Consider the following 26555-nt stretch of genomic DNA (forward strand, 5'->3'; position numbering starts at 1 on the left):
GCGGATGTGTTGGTGGCAGACCCGTCGGCATGTAGACGCGCCTAACCGCAAAATTCCAGAAATTTAATATCTCGCTCGACTCTACCGGGGTTGGCCGTTTCATAAGTTCACTCCGACACAGCCAATCCCTCGTCAGGATTCTCCTGAAATTCTACAGCCACGTTCCAACCCACCAAAATGTTCCCCCCTCCCTCGCCCTTCTCCTCGCCATTCCATGCTTTTCATCATATCCCGCAACCACCGCGGCCAGTTCTCTTCTTTCTTCCCTTCTCCTACTTCCTGGCCGCGGTAAAATTGAAAAAAGGGAGGAGAGAGTCGGTTTTCCGTTGTTTGGATAACAATGACTAGATATGTATATATTGCTTTTTCGTTTATTAGACCGATAACATTTGTTAAGAATTAGAAACGATTTATGCTTTTTTTTTGAATTAATTAGCAATGGTTTGTTTATTGATGTATATTGATAGTATTTTCTATAAAAGTTATTTTCATAAATTAGCAATGATCTAATTATCGATATGTGTTAATTTTGATTTAGTAAATTGGTAACATTTGTTGCATATTATTTTGACGAGATGGTACTTGGGTTACTCATTTAGAAGAAATTATGTAGTTAAATTGTGAAAAAGAAAGATAGAAAATGTACGTTTTTAGGCGATATAACGCAATGTTCTATCCGAACAGAAGAAAGACAAACTACGCACAATTTCTGATAAGCGATGTATCACATAAGCTTCTATCATAAAAATATTTGATCGCCAAAGTAACAAGGTTTTAGTTTATAAACATTTCTGTAATATGAATACATACGTTTGAACGGTATGCAATATTATATTATCTTTCCTATATCGGGAAATATAGGTGTGTTAGGTAATTGATACTACATATTAATTACTAATTAATTACCCATGCGCATTAAAAATCATAAGACTATCGTCAAACTTATCTTTAACAATCCATATTGAAACAATCGAACCGAACTCCAATTCCTCGAACTTTTCCAAACATTAAATACGGTTTCTCGTTTCGTTGAGAACAAAGAGATTTTGAGGACGCCTTCAAATGGCCTCAAGATTCAACCAGCAGCTAGTTTCGAAACCGAATTTCGGATCGGCCAATTACTCCGGTCAAGCGGTCAAGACCAATTAAACTGATCTTAAAGACCAAACCAACCCCAGTCGATGAGAGAGAGAGAGAGAGAGAGAGAGAGAGAGTTGTGCGGTCGTTTGAAAGCTCGTGAATTCCGTGAGCCAGAGTTTCTTTGGGATACTCCTAAACTCGACGCTCCTCGAAAAATATCTATTCTCAGAGTTATCCCTGAGAACAAAGAGCAAAACCACAAAAGGGAGGCGAATAGTTGTTAGTGATGGGATCAAGTTTAACGTGTACTAATAGCAAAGGATCCTTTCATAGAGTTCGGATTACTATTAGTATTAGGTATCTATATCCCTAAGAGACATACTATTTTGTTCCAGCATCTGCATATTTGTAAGTTTTGAGAATTTGTTTAAGATTACATCGATGTTTTAACAAATTACCAAGTTTTCGTATTTGGGAATTTTGGAATTTTGAAATCTTCAAATTTTAGAATTTTGGGTATCGACATTTCGGAATTGTAGGATGTTGAAATTTTCAAATTTTCGAGCACCCGAGATTTTAAACTCACGAATTGTCAAAGTTTCAACCTTTCAAATTTTCAAATTTCCAAATTTTGGGATTTTTGAATTTCCAAATGTTGAAGTGTATTTTAATATTCGAATGCATCGAATTCCTTCCCAGTAGCAATCGAATTATGAGAATCACGGAATTAATTGCTTTTAATCAATTTAACGGGATTCCTATAAATTCTGTTTCAACGTTTATACCTGTAACCACATATCTAAGAATGATAGCCGAGAAAAATAATTTTAAGCGGATGGAGAATTTCTGATAAGGTGCACGTAAATTTTCAAACCTATTTCAGCAGTATTCCACTCTATTTGCAAGTATCTATTTTATCTCTCAAAGTATTTATAGAGAGTTCGAATATACTTGAAAAAGTACCGCTTCTTGTTTTCAAGCTATTTATAGAGGGATTGAATCTATTCGGTGAATGTTCCATTCTGCACACTTCCTGCGACATATTTGAGGCCATCGCTAGAAGTTGCTTTGGAAAACAAAGTTTTCCGTCTGGTTCCCTCTACTCTTGCCAGGTCTGCACTTGAGCTAACAGCCGGTGCACCGTCCTTCCCACGAGATATTAATTTTTCCGGAAGTAACCTCCGCCACTTTTCACTCCCCTACTGTGTCGCGACGGTCTTTCTCTTCCTCTCCCTCTCTCCCTCTCTTCCTCTCTCTCTTTCTGTCTCCTCGTTTTCATCTGGAGGTGTTATTTTTAACAGAAAAAAGATGGGAAAGCAGAAAGAGGAAGAGAAAGAGAAAACACACAAAGTGAGAGCGAAAGTGTTGCGCATTTAGGGCTGTCGCTTATTGTGTGGAGAATAATTGCGGGCGAGGAGATTTTAAATAACTGGTCTTCCGCGCGAGATTACCACCGTGTTGTAAATTAAGTCTGAGGTCAAAGTCGCCTCGTGCGCGTGATGAAATTTGTCCTTTGTCTGTGATTTGTTTATATTTCAAGCGAATCTATTATAGCATTGTGTTTTTGAGCCTTAGCCATTTTGACTTTTGTAATTTAAGAATTTTTAGATATTTAACGAGTTGATAATAAAATAGAATTATTATAGTATATACAAATGTTAAAAGAGTATAGAATTTTAATATTCAATTTTAGCATTAGACTTTAATATTCAATATAATATTTACTAATTTTAATCTTTTTTATTATTCTTGCTATTTCTTATCGGGTAATACATATATTATGAATAGACATACCTATATATGTATACTATATTGTATAAATTTACAGATAGATTGGCAATTATTGGCAATTGTATTTTTAATATTTATCTTCTATCTAATATTTCTAAAGTAAGTAAACTTATCTATTTTACTTGGAAAGTCTAACAATTAAACTTCTAATACTTCAATTATTAAATTTTAATATGTACCTACTTACACACTTCCCATACATAATTATTAAATTTATGAGACGAATTAAATTTTCTTACTTTTCAAACATTTTATGAAGATAAGTTTTAATATTAAGATTTTTCAATTTTGTTCTTAGAATATAAATATATACATATATACATACATATTAAGCCTTTGCTATGGATTCAGCAATTTTATGAAAATCATATTAATCGAACTGAAAGAGTCGTTTCTGTAATATCCTTATCTACATTAAACATCCCCTAACATGATGATTATGCAAACTGTAATACTATACTTCTTGAGTAAATTATTTTCAAGCAGATTAATCTCGTTAAATCAGCCCTGAAACAGAGAAAGATATGCAGCTGCATTGTCGATTACTATATTCAATCAGATAAATCTACCCTTGCATCGTGAACAACAATGTTCTACTGTGAAATTCAACACGCAAACATCCGTTGCGTAACTGATGATTATCGCGACAGGAAACAAAACTACTACACTTGCGTGAAAATAACAGAATGTATTAAATTGTGCATCACATTACGCTATATAAAATTACATCATATAAATATATTAATTACAATTAATTTATTTTTCTACAAATTTGTTTAATATGTATAGATTTGAAACTCAGTGTTTTTGGTTTTACGTATATCATAATAATAATATAAATTTACTTATTAATGTATCATAATAATTGAATTTTAACAATTTGGAGTTTGTTTTGTTTTTGAGTTTGGAAAGATACATAGATACAATAATTAAATCAGGACAGAAAGTGTATTTAAATTCATGTAGAAGTAAAAGAATATAATAAATGCCATATTATAAGTTTCCTTTTATTTTTTAATAATTCATTTTAAATATTTTTCTGACTCAAGCGATCCTATTTTACTCTACTACTTTTAAAGAAAGACCCCCCCCCCTCGGCTTAATCCGCGTTGGTCTCAGCATTCATTGGAATTATCTTTAACTCTTATTATCTATATGCTTAAGGTGGCTATCCATATTGTATACTAATATTTTACTAAAGTTATGTTCGCAGTAAATATTTTATAACTTCTACATACACATAGTTTCGTACTGACTTCAAATTCTACCTATGTGACCATGATAGTAAAATGTCTTTATTCAAAATGTTTTAAAAGTTGTGTTTAATACACGCACAATATACGTATAAAAGTTATCTATCATAAATGCAGAAATACTTTCGTGAACTACCATAAATAAATAATTTTTCCTGGTTCCCACTGAAAGAGGAGGATATCGGTTTGGTCAGATTCCCACAGGCACTGCGGGAACCTCCCGCTATTTTCTTAATATGGACCTCGCGGAGGCGAGACAAACGACCGAGAATACAGAGAGAACGCAGGATACCCGCGGTGCAAGGGCGCGAGGAAACCAAGCTACCCCCTTTCGTGACCCTAAACAATCCCAGACGAGGAACGAGTAACCCCCGTGACTCGAAACACGAGAATCAGATTCGCTCACCGTCGAAACGTCCGCCCTGACCTCCAATCTTTTTTCTCAGCTCTCTGTTCCTTCTTTCTTTCGCGTCTTTTCTTTTTTCGTGCTTTTAGTCTTTTCCGTGTTTGCGGGTGGTCGTAGTAGCCTGATTCTCAGGATTTTTAATTTTGCCTTCTCTTCGTCTCACGGCCTGTGTCCGAAACATGGCGTTTGTCTTTTGTTTGAAGCTGTGTTTGGAATTTGAAAGTACAGGTGCTAAAAACACTGAGTGTTATGTTGAAATTCGTAAGTTGATTCATTGGAATAACGAATGACAAATTTGTAAAATTAATCGTCAGTACTTATTTGTATATTGTATGATTTCATTATAATAAAATAATTAACAGTAACATTGAATGTCTTGAAGTTGGCTCATACGAAATACATACGTAATTAAATAATGGATTTATTAAGTATACGAATTGGAAAATTTTTGTCTCGAATCTGTCTTTTCTGAAATATTTTAGGTTGCTAAAGCGGAAAATAGGGTCATTTTTATGAAAATTAACGATTCTAAAAATTTGGCCTTGTGGACATTTGGTCGTAGGATTGTCCTATATGTTTCAAGATGTTTGGTCGTTTTTAGTTAAATCGTATCTGTTTACGTATAGTCTAGTATTCTAATGAATTACGATTCACATTGACTTACTTAATTCCTTGATTTCACTCATTTTATTCTTTAAACACATTCTTAACCTTCACAACTGGAAGCTTTCAGTGCCTCCCTTGAGATTCGAATCGTCGATTTGGGAAACGATTTACACCTGAATCAATTACATCTAACGATAACTATAAGTTTCGTATGTTTTAGTGGTATTGCTATGTCACAAAAGTTAATAGTATGAAAACGAAGTGTATAGAACCTGATAAGAAGGCTCTTCATTGGGAAGTAAGGATAGTGCTGTAAGTGCTAATACTTTTGTAGCCACTGCATTTCTTCATACTATGATAGATTCATATGAATGGAGTACGTACTACTGTATATTGTCTTACTTCTATCACACAGCTTGCCGAGTTCTCGTGTGGCAGGCGACAGAGGGGAAACAATGAGCGTAAGAAAAGGGAAGGCAGATCCCGCTGAAAGTCAGCGGTAGCTCCCACGTATGGCAGACGCTGCCTGCCAGTGATTGGAGGTCCCCCGTCGACAGCTACGTCGAACTCTTTTCGACTCTCTTTCGAAGTCGGCACCTGCTTTTACTTGCCTGCCTGGCTGGTTGCTTGCAACGAGAAAAGCCTTTGTGATCCTTCCGTTTCTCCGCCTGTGTCTACATCTACATATATATACATATATCTCTATATACATATACATAGCTTTTGCTGTAGAGTTTTTAGAATATTTGCGCCCGCTCGAACACACATTTGTATAGGTTAAGGCTATGTCTGTGGCTCTGTGTGTATGAGCGTGATGTGCAACCAGTGTAAGCATATACGCATTGCGTCACAGGGCACGTCGATATTGAACCGGAGGGTACCAAAACAATAAGTTTCCTACTGCGCTTACATCGGTAAGCCTTTGTACGCGAGAACTCGCTGCTTGATTAATATCGCCGAATTAATATGGATGCAGAGAGGGAAAAGGATGGAGGCATAAACGAAGGAATGGCGATCCTCCGGCTTCCTACGCTCTCGCATGAACTTTTTATGTTTTTATCGAAGATGAATATGGAGGACAAGATCGATCGCGATCTATTTTCGATGTTGCTTTCACGCGATCTTATCGTTGGATTAGCAAGGAATTTGTTGATGTTTTAAAAGTATAGTGACTTGGAAATTTTGTGTATCGAGGGATTCATAGGATTTTAAATTGTAGGATAGAAGTTAGGAATAATTGTATTATTAATCTCTTTATGTGTTTGGCTATTGGTTGTTAATATAATTGGTTAATTTAATAAAGTAGTTAGATTCTACTTTGAATATTTTGAATAGTGATCTGTAAATGCAAAATGTAGGAATACATTAATTATTAATTTATTTGTGTTCCTTTTTTATTGTTCGTTATTAATTTAATTGATGGTTATTAACGATCAACATAATAATTCGCACGTAAATTTACACAAAGATTTACGAAGGGATATTGTAGGAATAATTTAATTATTTTTCTATTTCGAATACGTCGAGTAGAAGTTATTACCATAAGTGCATAAAATAGGAATATGTATAGTTATATTTTATTGTTAATTATTAATCCATTTGTGTATGTTAAGATTACTAATATTACCTATCATAAATAGGAAATTTTAATAAAATATTGCGATTAGCATTCTAGAGCAGCCAAATTTATTTTATATATTAACCATAATTAAATAAAATAATATTGATAAAATAATATTGCGCAAAGTAGAAAATAATAGAAAAATAAAGTGATTCCTAACCGCGTAGCATGTAACGTGCTATCAGTTACATAAGTCAGTGTGTCGTTAGCACACAGATCAATCACCGGAGGGATTACGTAATGTTACACAATCGGACGAGCATGTTCATCGTACCAGAGACGATTGAATTATGATCTCTATGCGCGCGGAATTCTGTATGATTTCACTCCACGTCTGGCCTAATATTTTCGATTTGCTTTTGCAAATTCAAATGTAACATCTGACCGACATTTTCATTTCCCTTTTCTATTCCTTTTTCTTCAGTTAATATACTTTCAATGAAAATACATTATTAATACATTTTTAATGAAACGTAACAAACTGAGTAAAGTTTGCATTTGGATAGATAAGACGAGGTAAATATATGAAATTAATTAAGCTATTGCAGATCAGAATTTAATAGAATATTGTAGAAAATAGATACTTAGTGACAAATTTTAAAATGTTCCACAATTTAATCGGCTCCATATGAAAATATGATAATAAATATAAATATAACCGATATACAGGTTAATTCTATCGAGGGCATATCATAATAAATGTTTTACTTTCAATATTTTATTTTGTATATTTTGTATTTTTAAACTTTGCCATAAATACATAAACGCCTAGTAGCACAAATATTAAATCTTTTGAACTCATAAAAGACAATTACATTTAAACATTTACATGTAAGTAGGATATTCTTGAAGTTTAGTTATATTTCTTCGAGATTTGTTTAAGAGTCTACATTTTTTTATTCTTGCTTGCAATAATTTTCAAAAAATTTACAAAGTATGATTTTCTCCATTTTTCCACAAAATGAAACATTATACTTTATGATATTACATTTAATACCTTATTAAGCCTTCTATAGAACTTTATATTTCTTAACTACACAAAACTCTATACCGATTGTGTCAATTTTGTAATAGTTAATGATTACCGAAATAACTAACATTCGCCATTATTACATGATACCTGAATCAATGACCAAATCTATAACAATAAAGCCAGTATCAAAATCCATATCAATTCATTGAAGAGCAAGCAGAGAAATAATATGTGAAATTTACATAAATATTCTATATATATGTCGGAGATGAAAGGCTTACATTAGAATTAGGGTTAGGGGCGTGAAACGAATCTTCATTTGGATTACACATTGTCGTTATGCAATAGAGACGACATTGACTAGTGCAAATACGATTATTACAGAACTTGACAAGTAACCGTGGTATTTAGATACTCGGGACGTTAATGACAATGATCCTAGGTTCAATAACGAATCCGCGGTCAACGGGATAACAGGATGCGCTTTCTTCCAAAGTCCAAATCGTACTCGACAAGCTTGGCTACGGTGGAAGTATAACTAAACTAACTCTTTGTTAAACGTGGAATATCCACCAAGCGTAAAGACGCTAAGTAACTCGCTAATACGGCCTCACGAGATAATGACTTTCCGTCGCGATGATGCTGCAGAGGAAAACTATGATGGGGTGTGTCTAAGGACATGAGATCATCGGATTCGTCGAGGATAGTAGCCTTCGTTCAGAAAGTGAGGGAAATTGACGTTGCTGATAATTGGTCAATTTCCATGTTGGTGGTTAGAAAAAGATGCTAGCCGCCCTCGAGGGAAAGCTGTACGTGTACTGCGGCAACGCATCGACATCTGGCAATCATCTTACTCGAAGAATAGGATTTGCGTGTGGCGAACCACAGGACAGAACCGTTGGAATGTTTACTATCGAGTGCCGCTACAACTATTTCTTTTTAAGGAGAGCTATACTATTATTCCATACCTTTGTTAGACAAAACGTTTATCCCTTGACCGCGGCTACGTTCGGCGACTAGTTGTCGCCTCGAGCCCAAGCTCATTATCACAAATCTCGAACAAATACAATCGGATCGAATGACGGCAATTGTTTAATTACGCCTATGATAGAATCTAGATTACGGTGTTAAGGGATTTTCCCGAAGTTCCAAAGGGGAGGCTCCAATGTCCTTTCATCTCCGACATGTATAATATATATTCGATATATTTAAGAATAACAAATATTCTTCAGAAGTTCACTACAAAAATCATAGACAAAACAAGAACTTTCCATGATTAAAAAAATTTTTTAGCAGGGGGCTCGAAATACTCAAAGAAAAAGGAGAAATAATAAATATTAAGCATATATTGAACAAATCTTTGAAAATCTCTTTCTTAATCTATAACATTAAAACATGTAATTCTATGACGTAAATTGGCTGAAAACATATTGCAAATGAATGTTATGTTTTCTCTGCTTTTACCACAATCTTATGTCCATATTTATCCTTACAAATTAGAATTAGAAACCTCTTTCAATAGTTAAATAACTCTCAAATACCAAATAGTAAGGAAAGGAACGTTTCAAAAGCAAACTGATTTGAAAAAGAAAAATGTGTGAAATTTCAAATCTGAAAACGCAAAGAAGCAGAGAAAATAATAAAACAAAATCAAAAAAGTAAACCGAAGAAAGAGGGAAAAAGAGTTCCAAGGAATTGTTGACGACTCCCCTTAAACTGCCTCCTCCCTCTGACTCCGCCCACGAATCGAAACACGGAAGTCGCAGCCGGAGTGCCTTTTACAGAGCGGATCCTCGCGCGTCTTTATACACACGTAACACGTACTCGGTATTATTCATACGCGAGTCACGTTATATTCATCCCCCACGCGGGGGTTTGGCTATACTGCACGTATCAACCGTGTGAACGTTGCCTAAAAGGCTGTCTAAGAAAAAGAGAAACGCACTTATACGGGGTGAATCAATATGGGTATTACCATTTGAAATAACTCGTTATTTGTTGACTTTATTAAAAAATATTCGAATTGAAATTTATTTGATGGGACTGGTAGAACGAATATATTTTGATTTTTTGATGCCTTAGGTGTATTTTCCGAGATATTAATGTGACCTGAAGTTCTTTGAATTCCATTGCATATTTTTTTTCTTCATATTCCGTTATAATCGTTAGAAACACGAATTTGACGACCTACAACAGGGTGATCTTCAGGTGGTATCGAACCTCTGAACGAAATGAAACTTAGTGGCACGAAACTGCATTACTTGGCATTTTTACATGTGTATTCATTTTTATCCTTATATTTTTTAAACATATATTTATTTCAAAAATCTAGTGGAATTAATTTGGGTGATCGTGTAGCTATTAAAACATAAAATTGACTATATCTCATAAATGACATCAAATAAGACACATGTTTATATGATCTTTTTTCAGTCTTTAGATGCTGAATGAGTTTCTCAAATATTTCTCACACATTACAATACATCCTACAATTTATACTAAACAATACATTTCCGCATTTTTTATAAAGTTATATAAACTGGTCATATATGTATATTTATATGTATCATATCATATACATCATATTAACATATCAATATATTAATAGTATAAATTACATAAATACTGTTAAACTATAATATTTCCAAATCACTGGTTGAAATAAAAATGTTGTAAGAAAATCCTAGATAAGGTAAAAATTCAGCTATAAAATGAGCACAAAATTTCCTATATCACGTAAACAAGCTTAAATAGAATTGTGTCCATATAAACTTTTTTCATTTCCTCAGATACTGATTGAGTCTCTGAAATATTTCCCACATGTTACGGGACACCCTGTGTATATCGATTGGCATTACGAGGCAGATCAGTCAACTCTGGACCCCCCCCCCCTGCTCTCTTCACCGAGGAAAACGGTGGCTAAGGAGAGATCTCTTCTCTAGCCCGGCACCCCACTCTACAGCTCCTTCTTCTTATCCCGTTCGCGGCTGAGACACTTTGTCACCCTCTCACGCGCTTCCCTCGATTGAGCATAGCTTCGCTCGACGAGAAGGCTCTGCGTCAAAAAGAGTTACACAAGGGGGAAGAACGAAGACGGATAGATCTTTATTGTCGTCTACGGCGAGAGAAAGAGTTAGGCAAGGTGGAAGATTGATCGTTGGAGCGAGTGGAAAATTGTTTTTTCGAGCAGTAGTGGTATGTACGTATACGTGGATTGTCTTTGGTTGTGCGAGGTAAGCTGTGAAATATGAAAATTTGTTGGTAACTTGTAAGCAATACATTAATCGAAATTTTTAACTATATCTATTTTTCAAAGAAATTTAGGAACTTCACGATTTTTTGAAAGAAGTTTTTTCAGACAAATTGAGGAATCTTTTGACTCTTGGGAGAATTTAAGGAATTTTTTGATTTTTTAAAGGAACTTAAAAATTGTTCATTTCTGACAAAAATAATACATCTTAATAAGAAGTTTCAGTAAGAATACATATTTCGATTTTTGGCAGTTGAGAAATTGTAAATTGCGAAAGCAACTCTTACGTAAAACTCTTATGTATAATTTAGAAATTGTGAGAGCTCAATATATCGAACGATTTGTCTTACATTTAGTAACTTTGAAGTACAGAGAGTTATTTGTCATTTCTTAGTAATCGTCTTTGGATTCAAATTAATTAAACGGTGCCTCATTTATATTTCCAATGTCATACACATCCAAACAACCACCAAAGTAGAAAAATTAGTGTTACTTAGTGGAAGGCATGTCGCGTGATAACCTGTGGGAGTTCGTGCATAAAATGGAGTCTTATTGACAGTGGCGGAACTAGAAGATTGGTTGGGCTACAGACTCGTTTCAAACCAACCGATACACTAGCAAACCGACCAACTATAGCCGAAACGTCGGTGCATCAGATCACGTATTTGCAACGGCCGCGGAATTTCATCTCCGAATTCCGGCCTGTATTTTCCAACTAGTTCGAACGAAAGAATTTTTCCTCGACCATCGATTTCTAGATGCGGTTGGGAATTCGTAATAGCGTAGACCGCGGATCGAATGATTCGCATACGCGCCTGTATACTGTATATTCGTACAAACACATACAGATATACAAAAGGCGTATCTACTGCAAAACAGAATAAGAGAAGAACAAGGATGTTTGTTATTTCGATGTATGTGAGTATGTACCTACATATGTACAGCATAAACATATTATGTGTCTTATATGAAACTTTTTGGAATCTCATTAGTATTGTAGTGACATTCGATTATCATCACTAACAATTTTGAACGATGTTAAAAACCTACATAGAAGCTACAAGATATTCATTATAAGTATACAGGGTGATAAGAGAATAGGTTAAACTTTGGTACCGTATTTTACTGTTTCTGAGGATGAAAAAAGGTCATGGAAACATAGATCTGGAAATTTTTCCTTTGCGAAATATAGACAAACCCTTTGCTCGCATCGAAAATTCATTAAAATAACTGTCGGAATTTCAAGCACTGTCATCGTCTCTTTCGTCAGAAGTAAATAATATGTTAGAGTAAGTCAGTATATATTTAAACGTTTCATAGTGAAGACAATGTTACTATCAGAATGATTATTCTAGTATCGAGTGTATAGATATTCACTTGTGAATACTGGAAACTGTATGGATGGGGTAACGGAAACGTCAGAGAAATTCAGTGTCTCTATCAGCGGACTTTACTCAAAGACGATGTCTTTCTAAGAAGACTTACTTGTTTCAAGGCATCATAGGATTAGATATACTGGATCTTATTCGTCTACTACAATTAGGACGATACTGATTTACTATGAAACTCGCTGCTTCTAACGCCAACGTAACTTGTTTTAACATATTATTTACTTCTAACAAAAGAAATAATAACGATGCTTGAAATTTGAAATATTACGTCTGACTTTTATTTTAGGGAATTTTCAATATAAGAAGAATGTGTCTATATTTTAGGAAAGAAGAGTTTTCGGATTTATATTTGTATGTTCCCTTTTTTCATGCTTAGAAACAACAGAATGCGGTACTATCATAATTTGGCCACCTACATATTTCCTTGTCAACCTGTATATTTCGGGATGATCACAAAAATATTTAAATAAGCAATCATTCGCAACGTTGATCAGTTTAAGTATGTGTTCAATGGGACCATTTTTAACGCTTATGACATGTATACTTAAGGTGAATACTTTTACTGTATTCTAATTCTTTTTCTAAATATAAGTTTCCGATGAATATCTTGTAATTTCTATGTATTATTCCCAGACTGGATTCAAATTTTGTTAATATAATTGTAGCATTCACTGTCGTGCCTTACTATCTATAGAGCTAATGAAATTTCAAAATGTTTTCTGCATTAAATGTACGAATATTTTTATAAGCTGTATAGACAAATACGACTAGATAGGATGTAGGCTAACTTTTCTCTTTGTGGAAGACCGCAGAGCTTCCACGCGCATGCCTCGCCGCAAAAGCTCAACGATGCGTTTTGCTCGATCTGTCCGCCATGCGAGCGCATTGACATTCGCCCACGATGCACGTTCACGCTTCATCTTTTTATTCGTCGTATAAATTGTCGTCCATATGCGGTTTTTGTGCGTTAGACGCGTTAACAAGCAACTTTTTATTCTTCTTGTTGCGGTAGGTACAGTGATTCGCAAAAGTACTCGTACTATAGCAAATTGTTATGTGTGGGTATCTTGTGTAGGATATTTAAAACATTTTGGAATTTTATTAGACTTATAACGAGATGCGTCTGCCATGATTATGTTAGCAACATTTGAAACTAAATTGAAAATGTTATATGTATATAGAAGTTGCGAGATATTTACTGGAAACTCATAATTTAGTAAAAAAATTAGTACTATATTGGCATAGAAGTAACAGAATAGCTATCTTAAGCATGTAATAAGTGTTAAAAATAGTCCCAATGATTATTGATATCTATTTATATCGTAGATTGCTTGTTTAGATACTTTTGTGACATAGATATTCTGAAATATAGATACATGCCTATACTTATAATAAATATTTTGTAACTTTTATATAGATTTCCTGAACCGTTTAAAATTTTACCAATATATATCTATAATCATAGTTAACATCATCAACTAATTAACACTCTGATTAAACTCTGATAAAAAAACATTTGTTCAAAAACATTTAGTGAAAATCTCTCCTAAATAAATAGAAACTCCAATCTATTTTCTATAATCATTGTTTCTAGAATAAATCATGGAGATAAAAATATTGAAGTTAGTGCATCATGTTAGGTCCTAAACCGTAAAATATTTATCTGAACCACAATTGTCGCTAAAATTATCATTTACAAAGTTATCCCGAAATGGAACCAGTGACGTTCTCCATCAAAGTTCTATTTATATTGCAGATGTTATAAACAATTTTCATTAGATTTTATTGGAACTTTGTGTTATATAGATATGTATATGTATATTATGCATATATGTTCAGAATGAAATACTTTTCTAAAAATAATATAAAAGTGTAACAAGTAACATTGAACCTTCTATCATTTAATAATGTAACGTTTACGTTCAAATAAGAAAGATGATACAACTTATTGAATTGGTGGTTACAGTATTTCTCCCAGTTAATTAACTGACTTAATCTTTTAACGCACTATATGGTATACAAATATGATAAATATTTTTCAATTTCAAATGCTTGTTCAATACAAAAAGACATTTGTGTCATTGGAATATGACTTTCATATTGTTGTACAACTTCATTCATAATTTTAAGCTAAATTAGTTTCAATTAGCATATAAGTTTAAATAATTAAATTAGTGCAAATATTAAGTTTATATGAATTTTGTCCACTAAAAGATTTTATTATTATCCATTCCTCATTTTACTATTCCTCGTATTCCATTCATCGTTTTACCGCAACCTAAATACATCCTCATATTTCCATTAAAATGTCTCCAAAATTTGTCATTCCCAATTAAAAAAAAATAAGCAAAATCCTTTTCAAGTCATCCCAATTCACCCAGAAAAATTCTGTTAGAAAAAAATATGTATTAGGCTACACATTAGTACACATGCATAAATGTTCTTTTCATATCTTAGAAACGATATGTGACGAGATACACAGTCTACTATGTTGCTAATTCATTGTGTTCATTGTTTTTTTTGTTAGCGAATTATGAGTTTATTGTCTCTCCCGTTTCGTGTTATTGTTATATTGCTCTTTGAAAAATTCTGTGTTATTTCTAATGGCCTGGGATGGCTTTCATTAATCTTTTAGCACATTTGCTGACACTGATGAGTTAACAGTAGCTATTTTTCTATAAATATTGATATATTACTATTTAATGAAGATATACGAATAGTGAAGAATGTACAATACGTTCAGTGACTTTGAAGGAATGGGGCTTAAAGTGTTTATTAGATTTCATTTTAAACTCGATGATTCAAATCTAATCCAATGAAGCCTGAAATCTGAATCAATAGATACACATAATATTCGAAGACATATACGATTATTCATATTTGAATTTAATGCAGTGAAGGAGAATTTTGTAAGTCATTTTAAAGACATAAATAATGTTATAACATTTGATAATTTTAATAGAAAATTAAATAAATCAGAATGCTTTGTCCTTCAAATTTCCTTTTCTTCTTATAATACACGTATAATTCACGATAATTAAATATGCTGACTTTTATACTTGTTGATGGAGCTGGTGATCGTGTTAATCGTGTTGATCGTCGTACTATGTAACGTAACGTATTTTGTAACAATTTATGTTATTGTTAGCACATTGACACGCCTGTTCGCGTGAGATACGGGTAGAAGCAACCACCTTAGGTATTAATTAACAATTTTTTGTATTTGTAAAAACACTTGTTTTCTTTCACTTTCTAACTTGTTGACACTTGTATAATCCAGACGCAACTGTTAAAAACAAAATTGAGCATTTTTGAACAGTTAGATCGAAAGATAATTTAGGTGTAAATATAGGTATATATTCTAATAGTATGTTGTGTATTAATGAAACTAAGACATTGTTCGTCGGACAAAGATTCCCAATAATTTCAGTCTCCCCGTTCCAGCATATAAAACAGACATATTTACAAGGTGTTCTCCACATCACGTTCTTGGCCGCGTTCTCGTCGGCAACGTGTCGACAGAGAAACTCTATGCATTGGATTCGCAGGTCAGTGGGTTGTCGCGTCGAGTCATTCAAACCGGTGTCACCAGCGCTCGATTTATCGTGTTCGTCAATCTTGGAAGACTGACCTCCCGTCATGGCTCCGGTTACCGTCCACGACGATGTTACCCACCCTCGCGTTCCACGGCCGCTGCCGCCATCACGTTATCCTGGCGAGCACGCTCCTTTGTTTTCCATTTTATTCCGGTTCGCGGCGATCAACGAACGACAGCGATGAATATCTACGCCGCCGAGCGGACGATAAAAAGACGGCTGTTCCGTGATCGCGACTTCTCTGCACCGCAACGCTCGTGCACCGAGCGTATACGTGAGCACATCGAGCCGCGACACCTTGATTATGCGGATGTAAAGAGTGGAATGGCTGATGGTTGACTCTTGGAACAGTGCTTTTCCTATAATAAATGAGATCTTTTCTTTTTGCGTATTTGGGTTTACCTTATTTGATATAGCTGAATCATTAGAGCAGCTATTTGTATTATTTGAGTGAGTTTTGTACAGAATGACCGAGTTTTCATATGGTCATCTTATTGGTGATAAAAGTAAGGGGTACAGCTTTAAAGAAAACAAGAAAACAAAACGTAATAATCAGTCGCATTTTTCGTGTCTTAAAATTTACGCTGCCGATTAATGTTATATTTTTAATCTTAAATGAGTGTATAGTACTCTTACCGATTTACGCCACCTTGTGTATGTACATGTAAGAAACGGAATGACTGATATTTGATTCTTGGAAAAATGCGTTTGCTATAATAGATATGTAGTTGAAAGTTACCAGTTTATATTTGTAAATATATTTGAGAAAGTGTCTAGTATACAGCATGAATAACCATCTTGACCAGATAATAAGGGCTAAATATGGTCTCACTGCAAATTGATGTTTATGAATATAATGACTGCTTAAATACTTTTACGATGTCTGCGACATATTCTTAAATTTCTTTCAAATTTTACCAATATAATTATAATATTCAAGTTTCAGAACAGTGCTAATGGAGTTTCAAAATGTTTCGTGTAAAACACATGATACATTATTAAAAAATTTCTATAAGTGTTCAAATACATTTGTGAGTCACCGTACTTACGTGTGTCGACATGATTCTACAACTACTAAAGTAGAACGCCCAGCAGAAGGCCGGCGAATGAGCTCGTGACCTTAAACGGAGTACACACGCGAGCGATAGAGGGTAGTAATCAGAGACCGAGAGTGGAAAATCTTACTCTATCGAATTTCATGCTCGTGGAAATGCGACAGCTATGGAAACTTTCGACTTGCTGTTGCGTCGAATAATGATTCCGCGAGCGACGTTTCGAGTGAGTCGCCGAGAGGGCACTGCCAAGTGGTTCTTAAGCGACGTTCACCAACTGTCGAGGATGCGGAGAAAATGAGGAATCGGATTGAATCTTAATATACAATCGCGTCAAGCAGGATTATACCGTGTAGAATGTACACGGTTTTGTTCAATACTGTTGGAGGGCGTTTCAGCGTAAAAAAGATAAAAAGGTGACAATTGAAGAGAATGCGCGTCCATTATTCGATAAAGTTATAAAATGAAAATCATCGTGTTTTTTAACATCGTATTTACATTTCATGATAGTTAATAGTTTGATATATGCTCTTTTTTTGCAAGTACGAGAAATATTTCATAGGTGTAATAACACGTACAATAGTAGCAATTAATTAGTCATTAATTGGTAGTAGCAATTTATGTAGTGATAACTGGTAGTATTGAATTTGGTATTTATTATTAGATAGCGGACATTTATGCATTTATGAAAAATTAAAAAATGTACACGCGCATAGATATGCAGGTATATGCAGATAAAACATCCAAAGTACAGCACTTTTTACAATATTTAGTATTTAGATAATACGATCTTCTACTTAATCGTATTATAGTTATCATATAGTTATTATATAGTAGATATTTTGTTTAGATAACAAGTTTGTTTAGATAAGGCGTACTTCTATTTGCTAGTAAACTTAATAAAACTAGAACACGAAATAAAAGAATATGGTATAATATAGATTTGCGCAATTTATAGAAAGTTCTCTAATTACAATATGATAATGATGATTATATAAATATGATATGATTTTTAAACTTCTTTAGGTATATATTTTTAGAATATAAGCTCAATCATTTTCATTTTTAGTTTTCTCAAATATGTGTTTTCACTGGCTATTGTTAAAAACTAAGGACAAGCAATTTGAATAGTCACTTTATTGTAATTTGTTACTTTAAACAAACACCATTTCAAATTTAATTCAATAACATACTTCAGCTTTCAGCTATTTTACATTAAAATATTCCTTTTTAATCATAAAACGGCATTAGAGTAAAAAAATCATATTTTTTTCTTAATCTTCAATTGATAAGGGTGTTGATGTTCCGACTTGAGTTAAAGTCAACATTAATTTTGCCAAAAGTATATGCATATTTTTAGCAACTTTCAGCATATAGTAATATTTAGCAATTACACCTGTTTTTAATAAAAATAAAAAATCTGAATCTTGTGACAATCATATCTTCTTCCTGTGATCTTCAATTGTTCTGTAAATTAAAATCAAAGAAAGCAACTTCCTCTGCCATCAGTCAGTTGCAATCACGCGTCGTCTCATCAAACAATTTCGCAGAATTCTTTCCATTAACAATGAAGGTCAAAAAACAAAACGAAACGTGAAAAAGCCAGAATAATGAAGAAGGACAATAAAAAAGAAAGAAAAAAAGAATCTGCGCTGAACCCTCTGAATTTCTCTTGAAAAACTTTTCCTTTTCTTCGTTTCAGCGAAAGGATCCACCATCACAGAAAACAGGGGGAGGGAGAGACGTGTATACAAAAGCTATCGGAGAACCATTAATACGCGGATCGCGCGTTTCCATGAGGATCCACGGTAGTGGCGAGAACAACGACAACGAGTACGATGCTTACTCGACGACAAACCAAACCTACAACGAAAGACAGAGATAGACAGAAAGAGACAGAGAGAGACAGAGAAAAAGGAAGATAGATAGATAGATAGATAGATAGATAGTGTGTATGTGTATGTGTATGTATGAGAGGGAGGGAGAGAGAGACAGAGAGAGAGAAAGAGAGAGAGAGAGAGACTGTGCATTGTCCTGCTCGACGATAAAAGGTTTCGCATCGTTGCAACGTGCCTACCTACTGGGACATGGGGCTCCAGAAGACGAAGTAGAAGCAGTAGAAACGCAGAGACGACAAAACGCGTATGAGGAAAGAGGAAGAGAGAGAGAGAGAGAGAGAGAGAGAGAGAGCGAGAGAGAGAATAGAAAAAAGAAGAAAAGATAAAGGGAGATCGGGTGCAACAGATAAAGAGGTCGACGATAATGCTCTCAGTACACCCTGGGTTTGCTAGCGTACCAGGACGGCCATTATATTGTTTTACCTCTGTATCTCAACCAGAGATCAACCATGGAGAACTCTGAATACTTACCTCTCACCGGTGAGAATGATGATGGTTTCTGACGATGGAACGAATCACTGGGGACTAGGAGTATGTAGAAGAACGAATGTTGGCAGTAGACCGCGAATGTTTATGCAAATTTATATCTTTATGAAGATGATTGAAAACGTGGAATCTAGGTAGAAGGTTGTCTTCCCTATTAAATATGATAGCGAGCACTGCATATGTTTTAGATATTAAAATTTCTCATAAAAAAGTGCATAAAAATCTGCAGTCTAGTTGCGAATAAAGTCAATAGTGAGCAGGTTGGCTCTGATTGGTCATGTGTGAAGAGACACAAATGAGGTTACATTTTGAAGAATTCGATGGAATGGAAACGTTAATGGGATACCAAAATTGCATTTTCATTTTTGGTAATTAAGGTTTTGGTGTGTTTGCGCGAAAGATTGTTCGAAGTTGTTGGTGTTTGTATGGAGTTGTTTGTGAAGGTGATTTTAATGAGAATGACCTAGATTTTTCTATGGTCTCTACAAAAGCTATATATTTTAACATTCAGTTAAAATAACAATAAATTACACTGTTCGCCAACGTGTCAATTTAGATTTTGAAAAAGTTTTGAATTTGTTAATTCAATGATGCTGAAACATTCAATGATACGTTACCCATCGTAACAATATCCATGTGGGTTACAATATCCACTAAAATATCATTATTAAAATATCATTATCATATCCATCAAAATATGAACTTGCATTCTAAAAGTCCGAAAAATTCAACAATTTCTCTATTAAATGCCAAACTAAACGACTATATTACGACACAGTTGGTGTCTTCTTCGCAACCATCCATCACGTCTGTGAAGGTTCGCCATCTCGGCAACGTTGGCGTCGGTATTAGCGGGGTGTCTGCTGAGGCTGATTCACAATGCATCCCCGAGTTGCATTGTGCCGTTGCACGAGACACGAGACACGGTACGGGACGAGACGAGACGCGGCAGCAGCAGCGGCATGCAGAAGAATTCTATGAGAGCGGGTGGCGAGAAAGGAGAGGAAGCCAGAATAAAACTGGAGAGAAGAGAAAAAGAGAGGACGACGGCGACGCCAGAAACGATGAACAAGAGAGGCCAAGAAAGAAAGGAGACAAGGGTGCAAAGAGACTCCGTGCTCGATCGAAACGAAAGGGGTTCGGGTCGTATAGGCATTGTTTTTTCACCTCTCGGGTCCCGTACTACGAGGCGAACGGCAGGGGAATGAAAAAGAAGAAATAGAACGAAAGGGAGAAGGAAAGAGAACACGAGTTCTGAATGCCATACCAGAATTTCAATATCTCTGACATGTCGCTCACGCGATCGCGGCCGCGTTCTCATTTCAATTGGAAAAACTGATTTCGTAGATCGATCATGATTTTCTCGGATGATGATATGATGATCAATGGTAAATATGCATACGTACACAGCCTCGTTTATAAATAGGCTCTGGATATTCATATGTGTTAAATATATAAGAAACATATGATTTGTGTGAAAACCACTGGAAAAAGATTAGTACATTCCTTTTAATTTTCTGATTTTGATGCCGTTTTATATGACTGAACAATAGTGTTTTAACATGATGTACTTGAAAAACATCCTTGTAAATATATGCATTAAGTATATAATAATTTAAAAAGAAATTTAGTAGTAGTGTTTTGAAAAATGCTAATAACAAAGATGTTATAATTATATAAATTCGAACATAATGGAAAGAATTAAAAAAAAAAAATAATATTAGAATTTAGTCTAGCAGTTACATTATAGGAAATTCCTATATACAGTTACTTGTATCCTTTTACATCCACGATAGTTAACGTTTTCCTTATTTCTTAGTTTCTTAGATTCTAATATATCGTATTTCATCCTACTAACTGAAATTATCTACTTTAATTACAAAGGATATCTTAAATAATGAGAAGAAATATTTTTTTAAATACTTATATATACATTTATGTAAAAGTTCCTCAATTTTTTAACAGTTATATAGAACAAACCAGGGATTTCAAAATGCAACCCTTATCATCGATTCTGTACAATTTTCTTGTCTAAGATTGAAACGTTTGAAGATTCGTCAGTTTCCAGAAGCAGTGAGGAACTGATGTTAAAGGATCGGCGCTATGATTGCAGGATAATGTGCTTTCGCTTTGCTCTCGCGGCACGGGGTGCCAGTTGTCGTTTCTGTTTGGCCCGAGGCGATTTCCGCCTCTTGGAATCGGTCGTTGTTGAAACACTATGCAAAAACAGAGAAGAGAAAACCTCGAAGGACGAGGACGAACCGATAGAATCTCAAACAGACGGATACAGATAGGAAAATAGAGGCGTAAGTTGAAAGAGAAAGCAGAGAGAAACAACCCTCCTGACACAAGTTATCCTATAAACGACGGCAAGCCCGCAGCTACGTGGAGATAATCCGGCCCCCGGGGTCCGCGTGTGGTTGAGTGCTCGCAACAGTTACCATATTTGATTGTATCCCTTCTATCCTGCTGGAATACAAAATAATAACGCGTTCTGTGTAGAATCGAAGGGCTCGATTAACAACGCTTTGCGAAGAGGACGATTTCGGACGAGGAGTTTGCGATGATGATGAATGGTGAAGAATTGTATGTACAATTGCACATGAAAGTATTTGTACACTCGTAGAAATCTTTTATGAATATATTACATAGTTAGTAATAAAAGTATGTATATACCACTTAATAATAATAAAATATAAGATATCGTAGTAAAAACGTTAGTTCTATTCTTTCGACGTATTAAGAGACATATTGTTAAAATGTAACACGATTGCATTTACTCTTCCTTTCATTAACAAAAAACAAATTACAATATTTAAAATACGATATTAAATAAATTATATACACGTGTTACATGAAATCATAAAAATAATAGGATTAATATTATATTAATATCTTGTAGGTCTCCCCCATGTAAAGATCTACTAATGCCTATGTATTAATGTTTATTTATTAAAAATAATTAATTAAGATTATATCTAAACTGCTATCTCCTTAGCGTTGAATTAAAGGTTTTGTAATTTCTAAATGTTAATTCTTTTAATTTCAATTTAGAACTTTATTAATAATGATTATACCGATATGTATGTACAAATAACTTTGTAACTTTTCTGGAAAATGATACAGGTATACAGAATTCGACTTTTCCATTTCCTGTCTGTGTTATGCAAAACATTTTGAAAATTTTGAACGTTTTGAAGGATGGTATCGCCTTTATGAACTGTTTGTTTGTTGGAACAAGAAGTGGTTTCGTTTTTAGCTCTCTTGAACTATATTTCTGCTTGGTTTAAAATTTTTTTGAATTTTCAAGTTGCTGCATATCCCTTATAAGTAATAAATAAATATAGATCAATCATCATCATCAACAAATCATAAACAAATACAAATATGCATAAGTGTTTATCTATGGTAAGTGTATGAATACTTTTGCGAACCGCTGTATGCGATGCTCTGCCAATTGCAATAAACAATGCGAGGTATAGAAATAACTTTTCTTATAACATAACTTTCCGTAGGCGCGATATTTCATCGACTCACCATAAATACTTTAAAAACAGCCTCACGTATGAATCAAACTTACCCATACGTTGGTTTTTTGCTGCTTGTGACACCGTTCGCCACCCTGGCGTTGGAAAACGATCGGCCAAAAGAAATCGCGCGTTTGATATGCCGCCAAAGGGATACGCGTGCACGCTCATGTACCATGAAAGAGAGGCAAACAAGGGGGATGAAGAGGGGTTAGTTCAACGAGTGCATGAGAGAGAAAGAGAGAATATTCCGTCGGTTGAGTTACAATTTCGTGTGGGTTGGACGGTCGACTGCAACCACGCTTCCCACCCCCCATCCAACCCCCGTGTAACCCCTTCGTCTGTGTCCTTCTCGTTTCGCTTAAACGTAACAATTATTACCGGAAAAGCGCTGCACACGCATGCGGCAAACCGCGGGGCCCGCCGACGGAATTACATTGATATTAGTATCGTTTCAGCCAGCAGATTAATTAATTAAAACGCGCCGCCTCTTCCCCCTATTCTCGAAACCACTCCCTCACGTGTACCCCTCCCTTGTCTGGATTTCTCACCGCTGGCCACTTTTACATATGTGTGAATGTGTATTGTATTTTAGTGTGTGTATGCGTGTGTATGAATGTTTGAAGATTTTGGATAGGTTTGTGGTGGATGTAAGAGTGGAGGTGTACTGGCAAGTATGAATTGTTTTAGAAATTCTGTTTGATGTTGGGCTGGTTTGTACCTTTTTGGAGTTTTGGGTTTAGGATTATTTATTAATTTCAATGTTTTCTTTTGGAAGGGCGTACTTTTAGAGTTTGCTTACTCTAAAGAGTAAGCTTGTATTACTTTAGAAATTTTGGCTTAGTTTATATATATTTTTAGTTTTGGGTTTGGGTTTAGGGTTGTTTGTTGATTTTAATACTTTTCTGTTCTAGACTTTAAGACAGTTGATACATGGGGTTGGACTATTGATTACACATAAACTATATAGATATTTATGAGTTTGCTATAATTTTAAAGATGCAATAATATATATACATAAGATGCATATGTATGCATGTACATAAAATATAGGAAGAAAAAATATTCTATTTAAATCTCATATATTCAGTTATGTTCATCAAAATGTGAATTTTTATAAACATGGGCAGTCAATTTAGAACTATCGCGGCACTTCAATCGATTTATAATAACGGTACACGAATCATATCCAAGTTTATAAATTAATGCGAAATTGATGACTGGAAGTAGCATCTACCAGTATCTTCCTATGGAATCAGCAGATTCTACATTAATCTGCATTTAAATTAGATATAATTTATATAATATAATGCATTAAAATCATACGAGATTCATGAATGTATGTACTACTTTTGATGTAATTCCTCAAATATTTAGACGGTTGTAAGTGCTAAAAAGCAATTTTTAATCATTAAAATTAATCATTAAAAATAAACAAGTTTCTATTTAGATATTTTTAAGTTACGATTTATATCAAATCGATACAATATCTATATTTAGAAGAAGAAACTTTAGTTTTCTAAAAAGTGTAGAAAAAGACGCAGCATATATTTTGTTTATTATTACACGATAAATGAGAATAATAGTTTATATATTTGATGTAGTGTGGAATGCAGAAATAACGCTTTCATTTGTTATTAATAGATAATGATCATTTTTAATCGTTTGTTTTTAATCGTTTATTATATTTAACCGTTCATTACTTTAAACATAAATGTTTAATTTTAGAAATTGAAGTGTTGAGCAGTCCTAACACTATTTCTGTGACAGAACTATTCGTGGCCCCTGTTAAACGATTATTTGATTATAATGTTAATTATATTTGACTAGAGTAATCAGAAAGATTTAACATAATAGAAAAATGTTAAGGCCAAGTTCCGTAAGACTTCAATTTTTAATAATACCTTGTTAATTTTCAATCTTATTTAATAGGACGTCATTTTATATCGTATATTCATATATATTTTATGTTAATTATGTATATTTTTGAACACATCAATTTCTGACACGCATTCTATATTGTCGCAGTATCACTGACTATATTTTCAAATAGAATATTGATAAAAATGAAGACTGGAAGACAGGTGAAATGTAGCGAAACGTGTAAATATCTTAATTTAAATAAAGTATTTATTAGTATTAATTTCTCTTACCTTTCTTTGCATGCAGGATATCCGCAGGATCCGGCGGCAAGGCTGTACAATGACTTGGACTCAAGCTGGGCTGCAGGGATGGAAACGGACTGCCAGCACCAGATGGATACCTAATGTGAAATAAAATTTTAAAATAGAGAGATTATGGCCTTTGCGCTTTTTCAACTGAATTATGCTCTCATTTCTTTAGAGCAATTTCCTAATTTTGATAATTTTCAATGTAAAACTATAAAGATTACGAAACTTTCTAAGATCAAACAAATTTTGTAAAAGGGAAAAATTTTAAATAATGGAATAATATTGAACCGAAAACTACCAACAATTTTTAGTAAAGAGAATAATATTGTACTGAAAATTATCAAAGATCATGTTATTGATACATAGATAAGGATTGTGTTATTAAAAAAATTCTAAACGAGATTTGAAGTATGATGTAAGGAATTAAGTAATAGTTTTTAAATAATATAATTTCTTTTGCTTTACTGGTTGAGTTAATGTATATTATATCGGAAAAGTTTTTATAAAATGTCTATCTCTACACATATTTGTGAAGATACAAGAAAGGATATAAAATCTTACATTTAAGGATAGATTTTTATATCAATTTCTATTATCGTGGTATTTAAAAAAGGATACTAACAGTAAAATTACTTCTATGAGAAAGTTATTCTTCTAAAAATCTTGACATTTCGATGCTTGATACTTCTGATATAGTTATTTTACATACTATTACTTTTTATTATATTATTTCATCTTCAGAGAATGAATACATGAAAGTAATATAACTATCGTATCATCGTTTGTAATTGTATTATCAAGCGATTTTAATTGTTTAGTCTGTTTTATCATTACGTACGTTAACTTTTTATTTATATTGTATTTCATATATCGTTTAAAATTTAATAAAGAATCTCTTATCAAATTTTTTATATTTCTACATGAAAATTGGCAAATTAAAAAATTATCTTTCTTTACAACTTTTTCAGTTCTCATAAATTACTATACATAATTTCATAATGGTTTTATAGAGAAAAATGATACAATGATAAAGGGAAGAATAAGTTACCATGGATTGGGCCTCGGCCAGCCTGTGGTTTGCCCATTCAGTAGCCTCAATTTGTCGTAAACGCTCTCAGCTGGGCTACCAGCACCAACTCCAACACCAACAGCAGCCACCCCTTGCTGCTGCTGTTGCTGCTGTTGCCGTTGCTCCTTCTGTGCTGCTAAATTTCTCAGTACCCTATTTATAGATGACACCTAAAATTAGAAATAGAATAAGAGGAATTAATTATAATTAATTGTAATTATAATCTACGGCTTAATTAAAATCATTATAATTTATATTTTTATTAACATTCAACGTATTTTTAAATATATACATACGTTTTAATTTAAAGAACGTATACTTGGAAAGTGAATAACTTTTACCTATTAGTAGAAAATTAATTATTATTGTCAATCATTCACAGAAT

At 33.8% G+C, this 26555-nt stretch overlaps 1 protein-coding gene across 1 annotated transcript in view; it reads right to left on the bottom strand.

Annotated features, from left to right (window-relative positions):
• Positions 1 to 26555, bottom strand: part of LOC117240599 (paired box protein Pax-6-like) — a 148817-nt gene that overhangs the window by 42566 nt on the left and 79696 nt on the right. The window contains 2 exon segments of the mRNA XM_033506609.1: positions 25084 to 25193; positions 26150 to 26340. Of these exon segments, the coding sequence (XP_033362500.1) occupies positions 25084 to 25193; positions 26150 to 26340 (301 nt within the window).

Source organism: Bombus vosnesenskii, unplaced genomic scaffold, assembly GCF_011952255.1.
Source record: "Bombus vosnesenskii isolate JDL3184/JDL3185 unplaced genomic scaffold, Bvos_JDL3184-5_v1.1 scf7180000014816, whole genome shotgun sequence".
Classification (NCBI taxonomy): Eukaryota; Metazoa; Arthropoda; class Insecta; order Hymenoptera; family Apidae; genus Bombus; species Bombus vosnesenskii.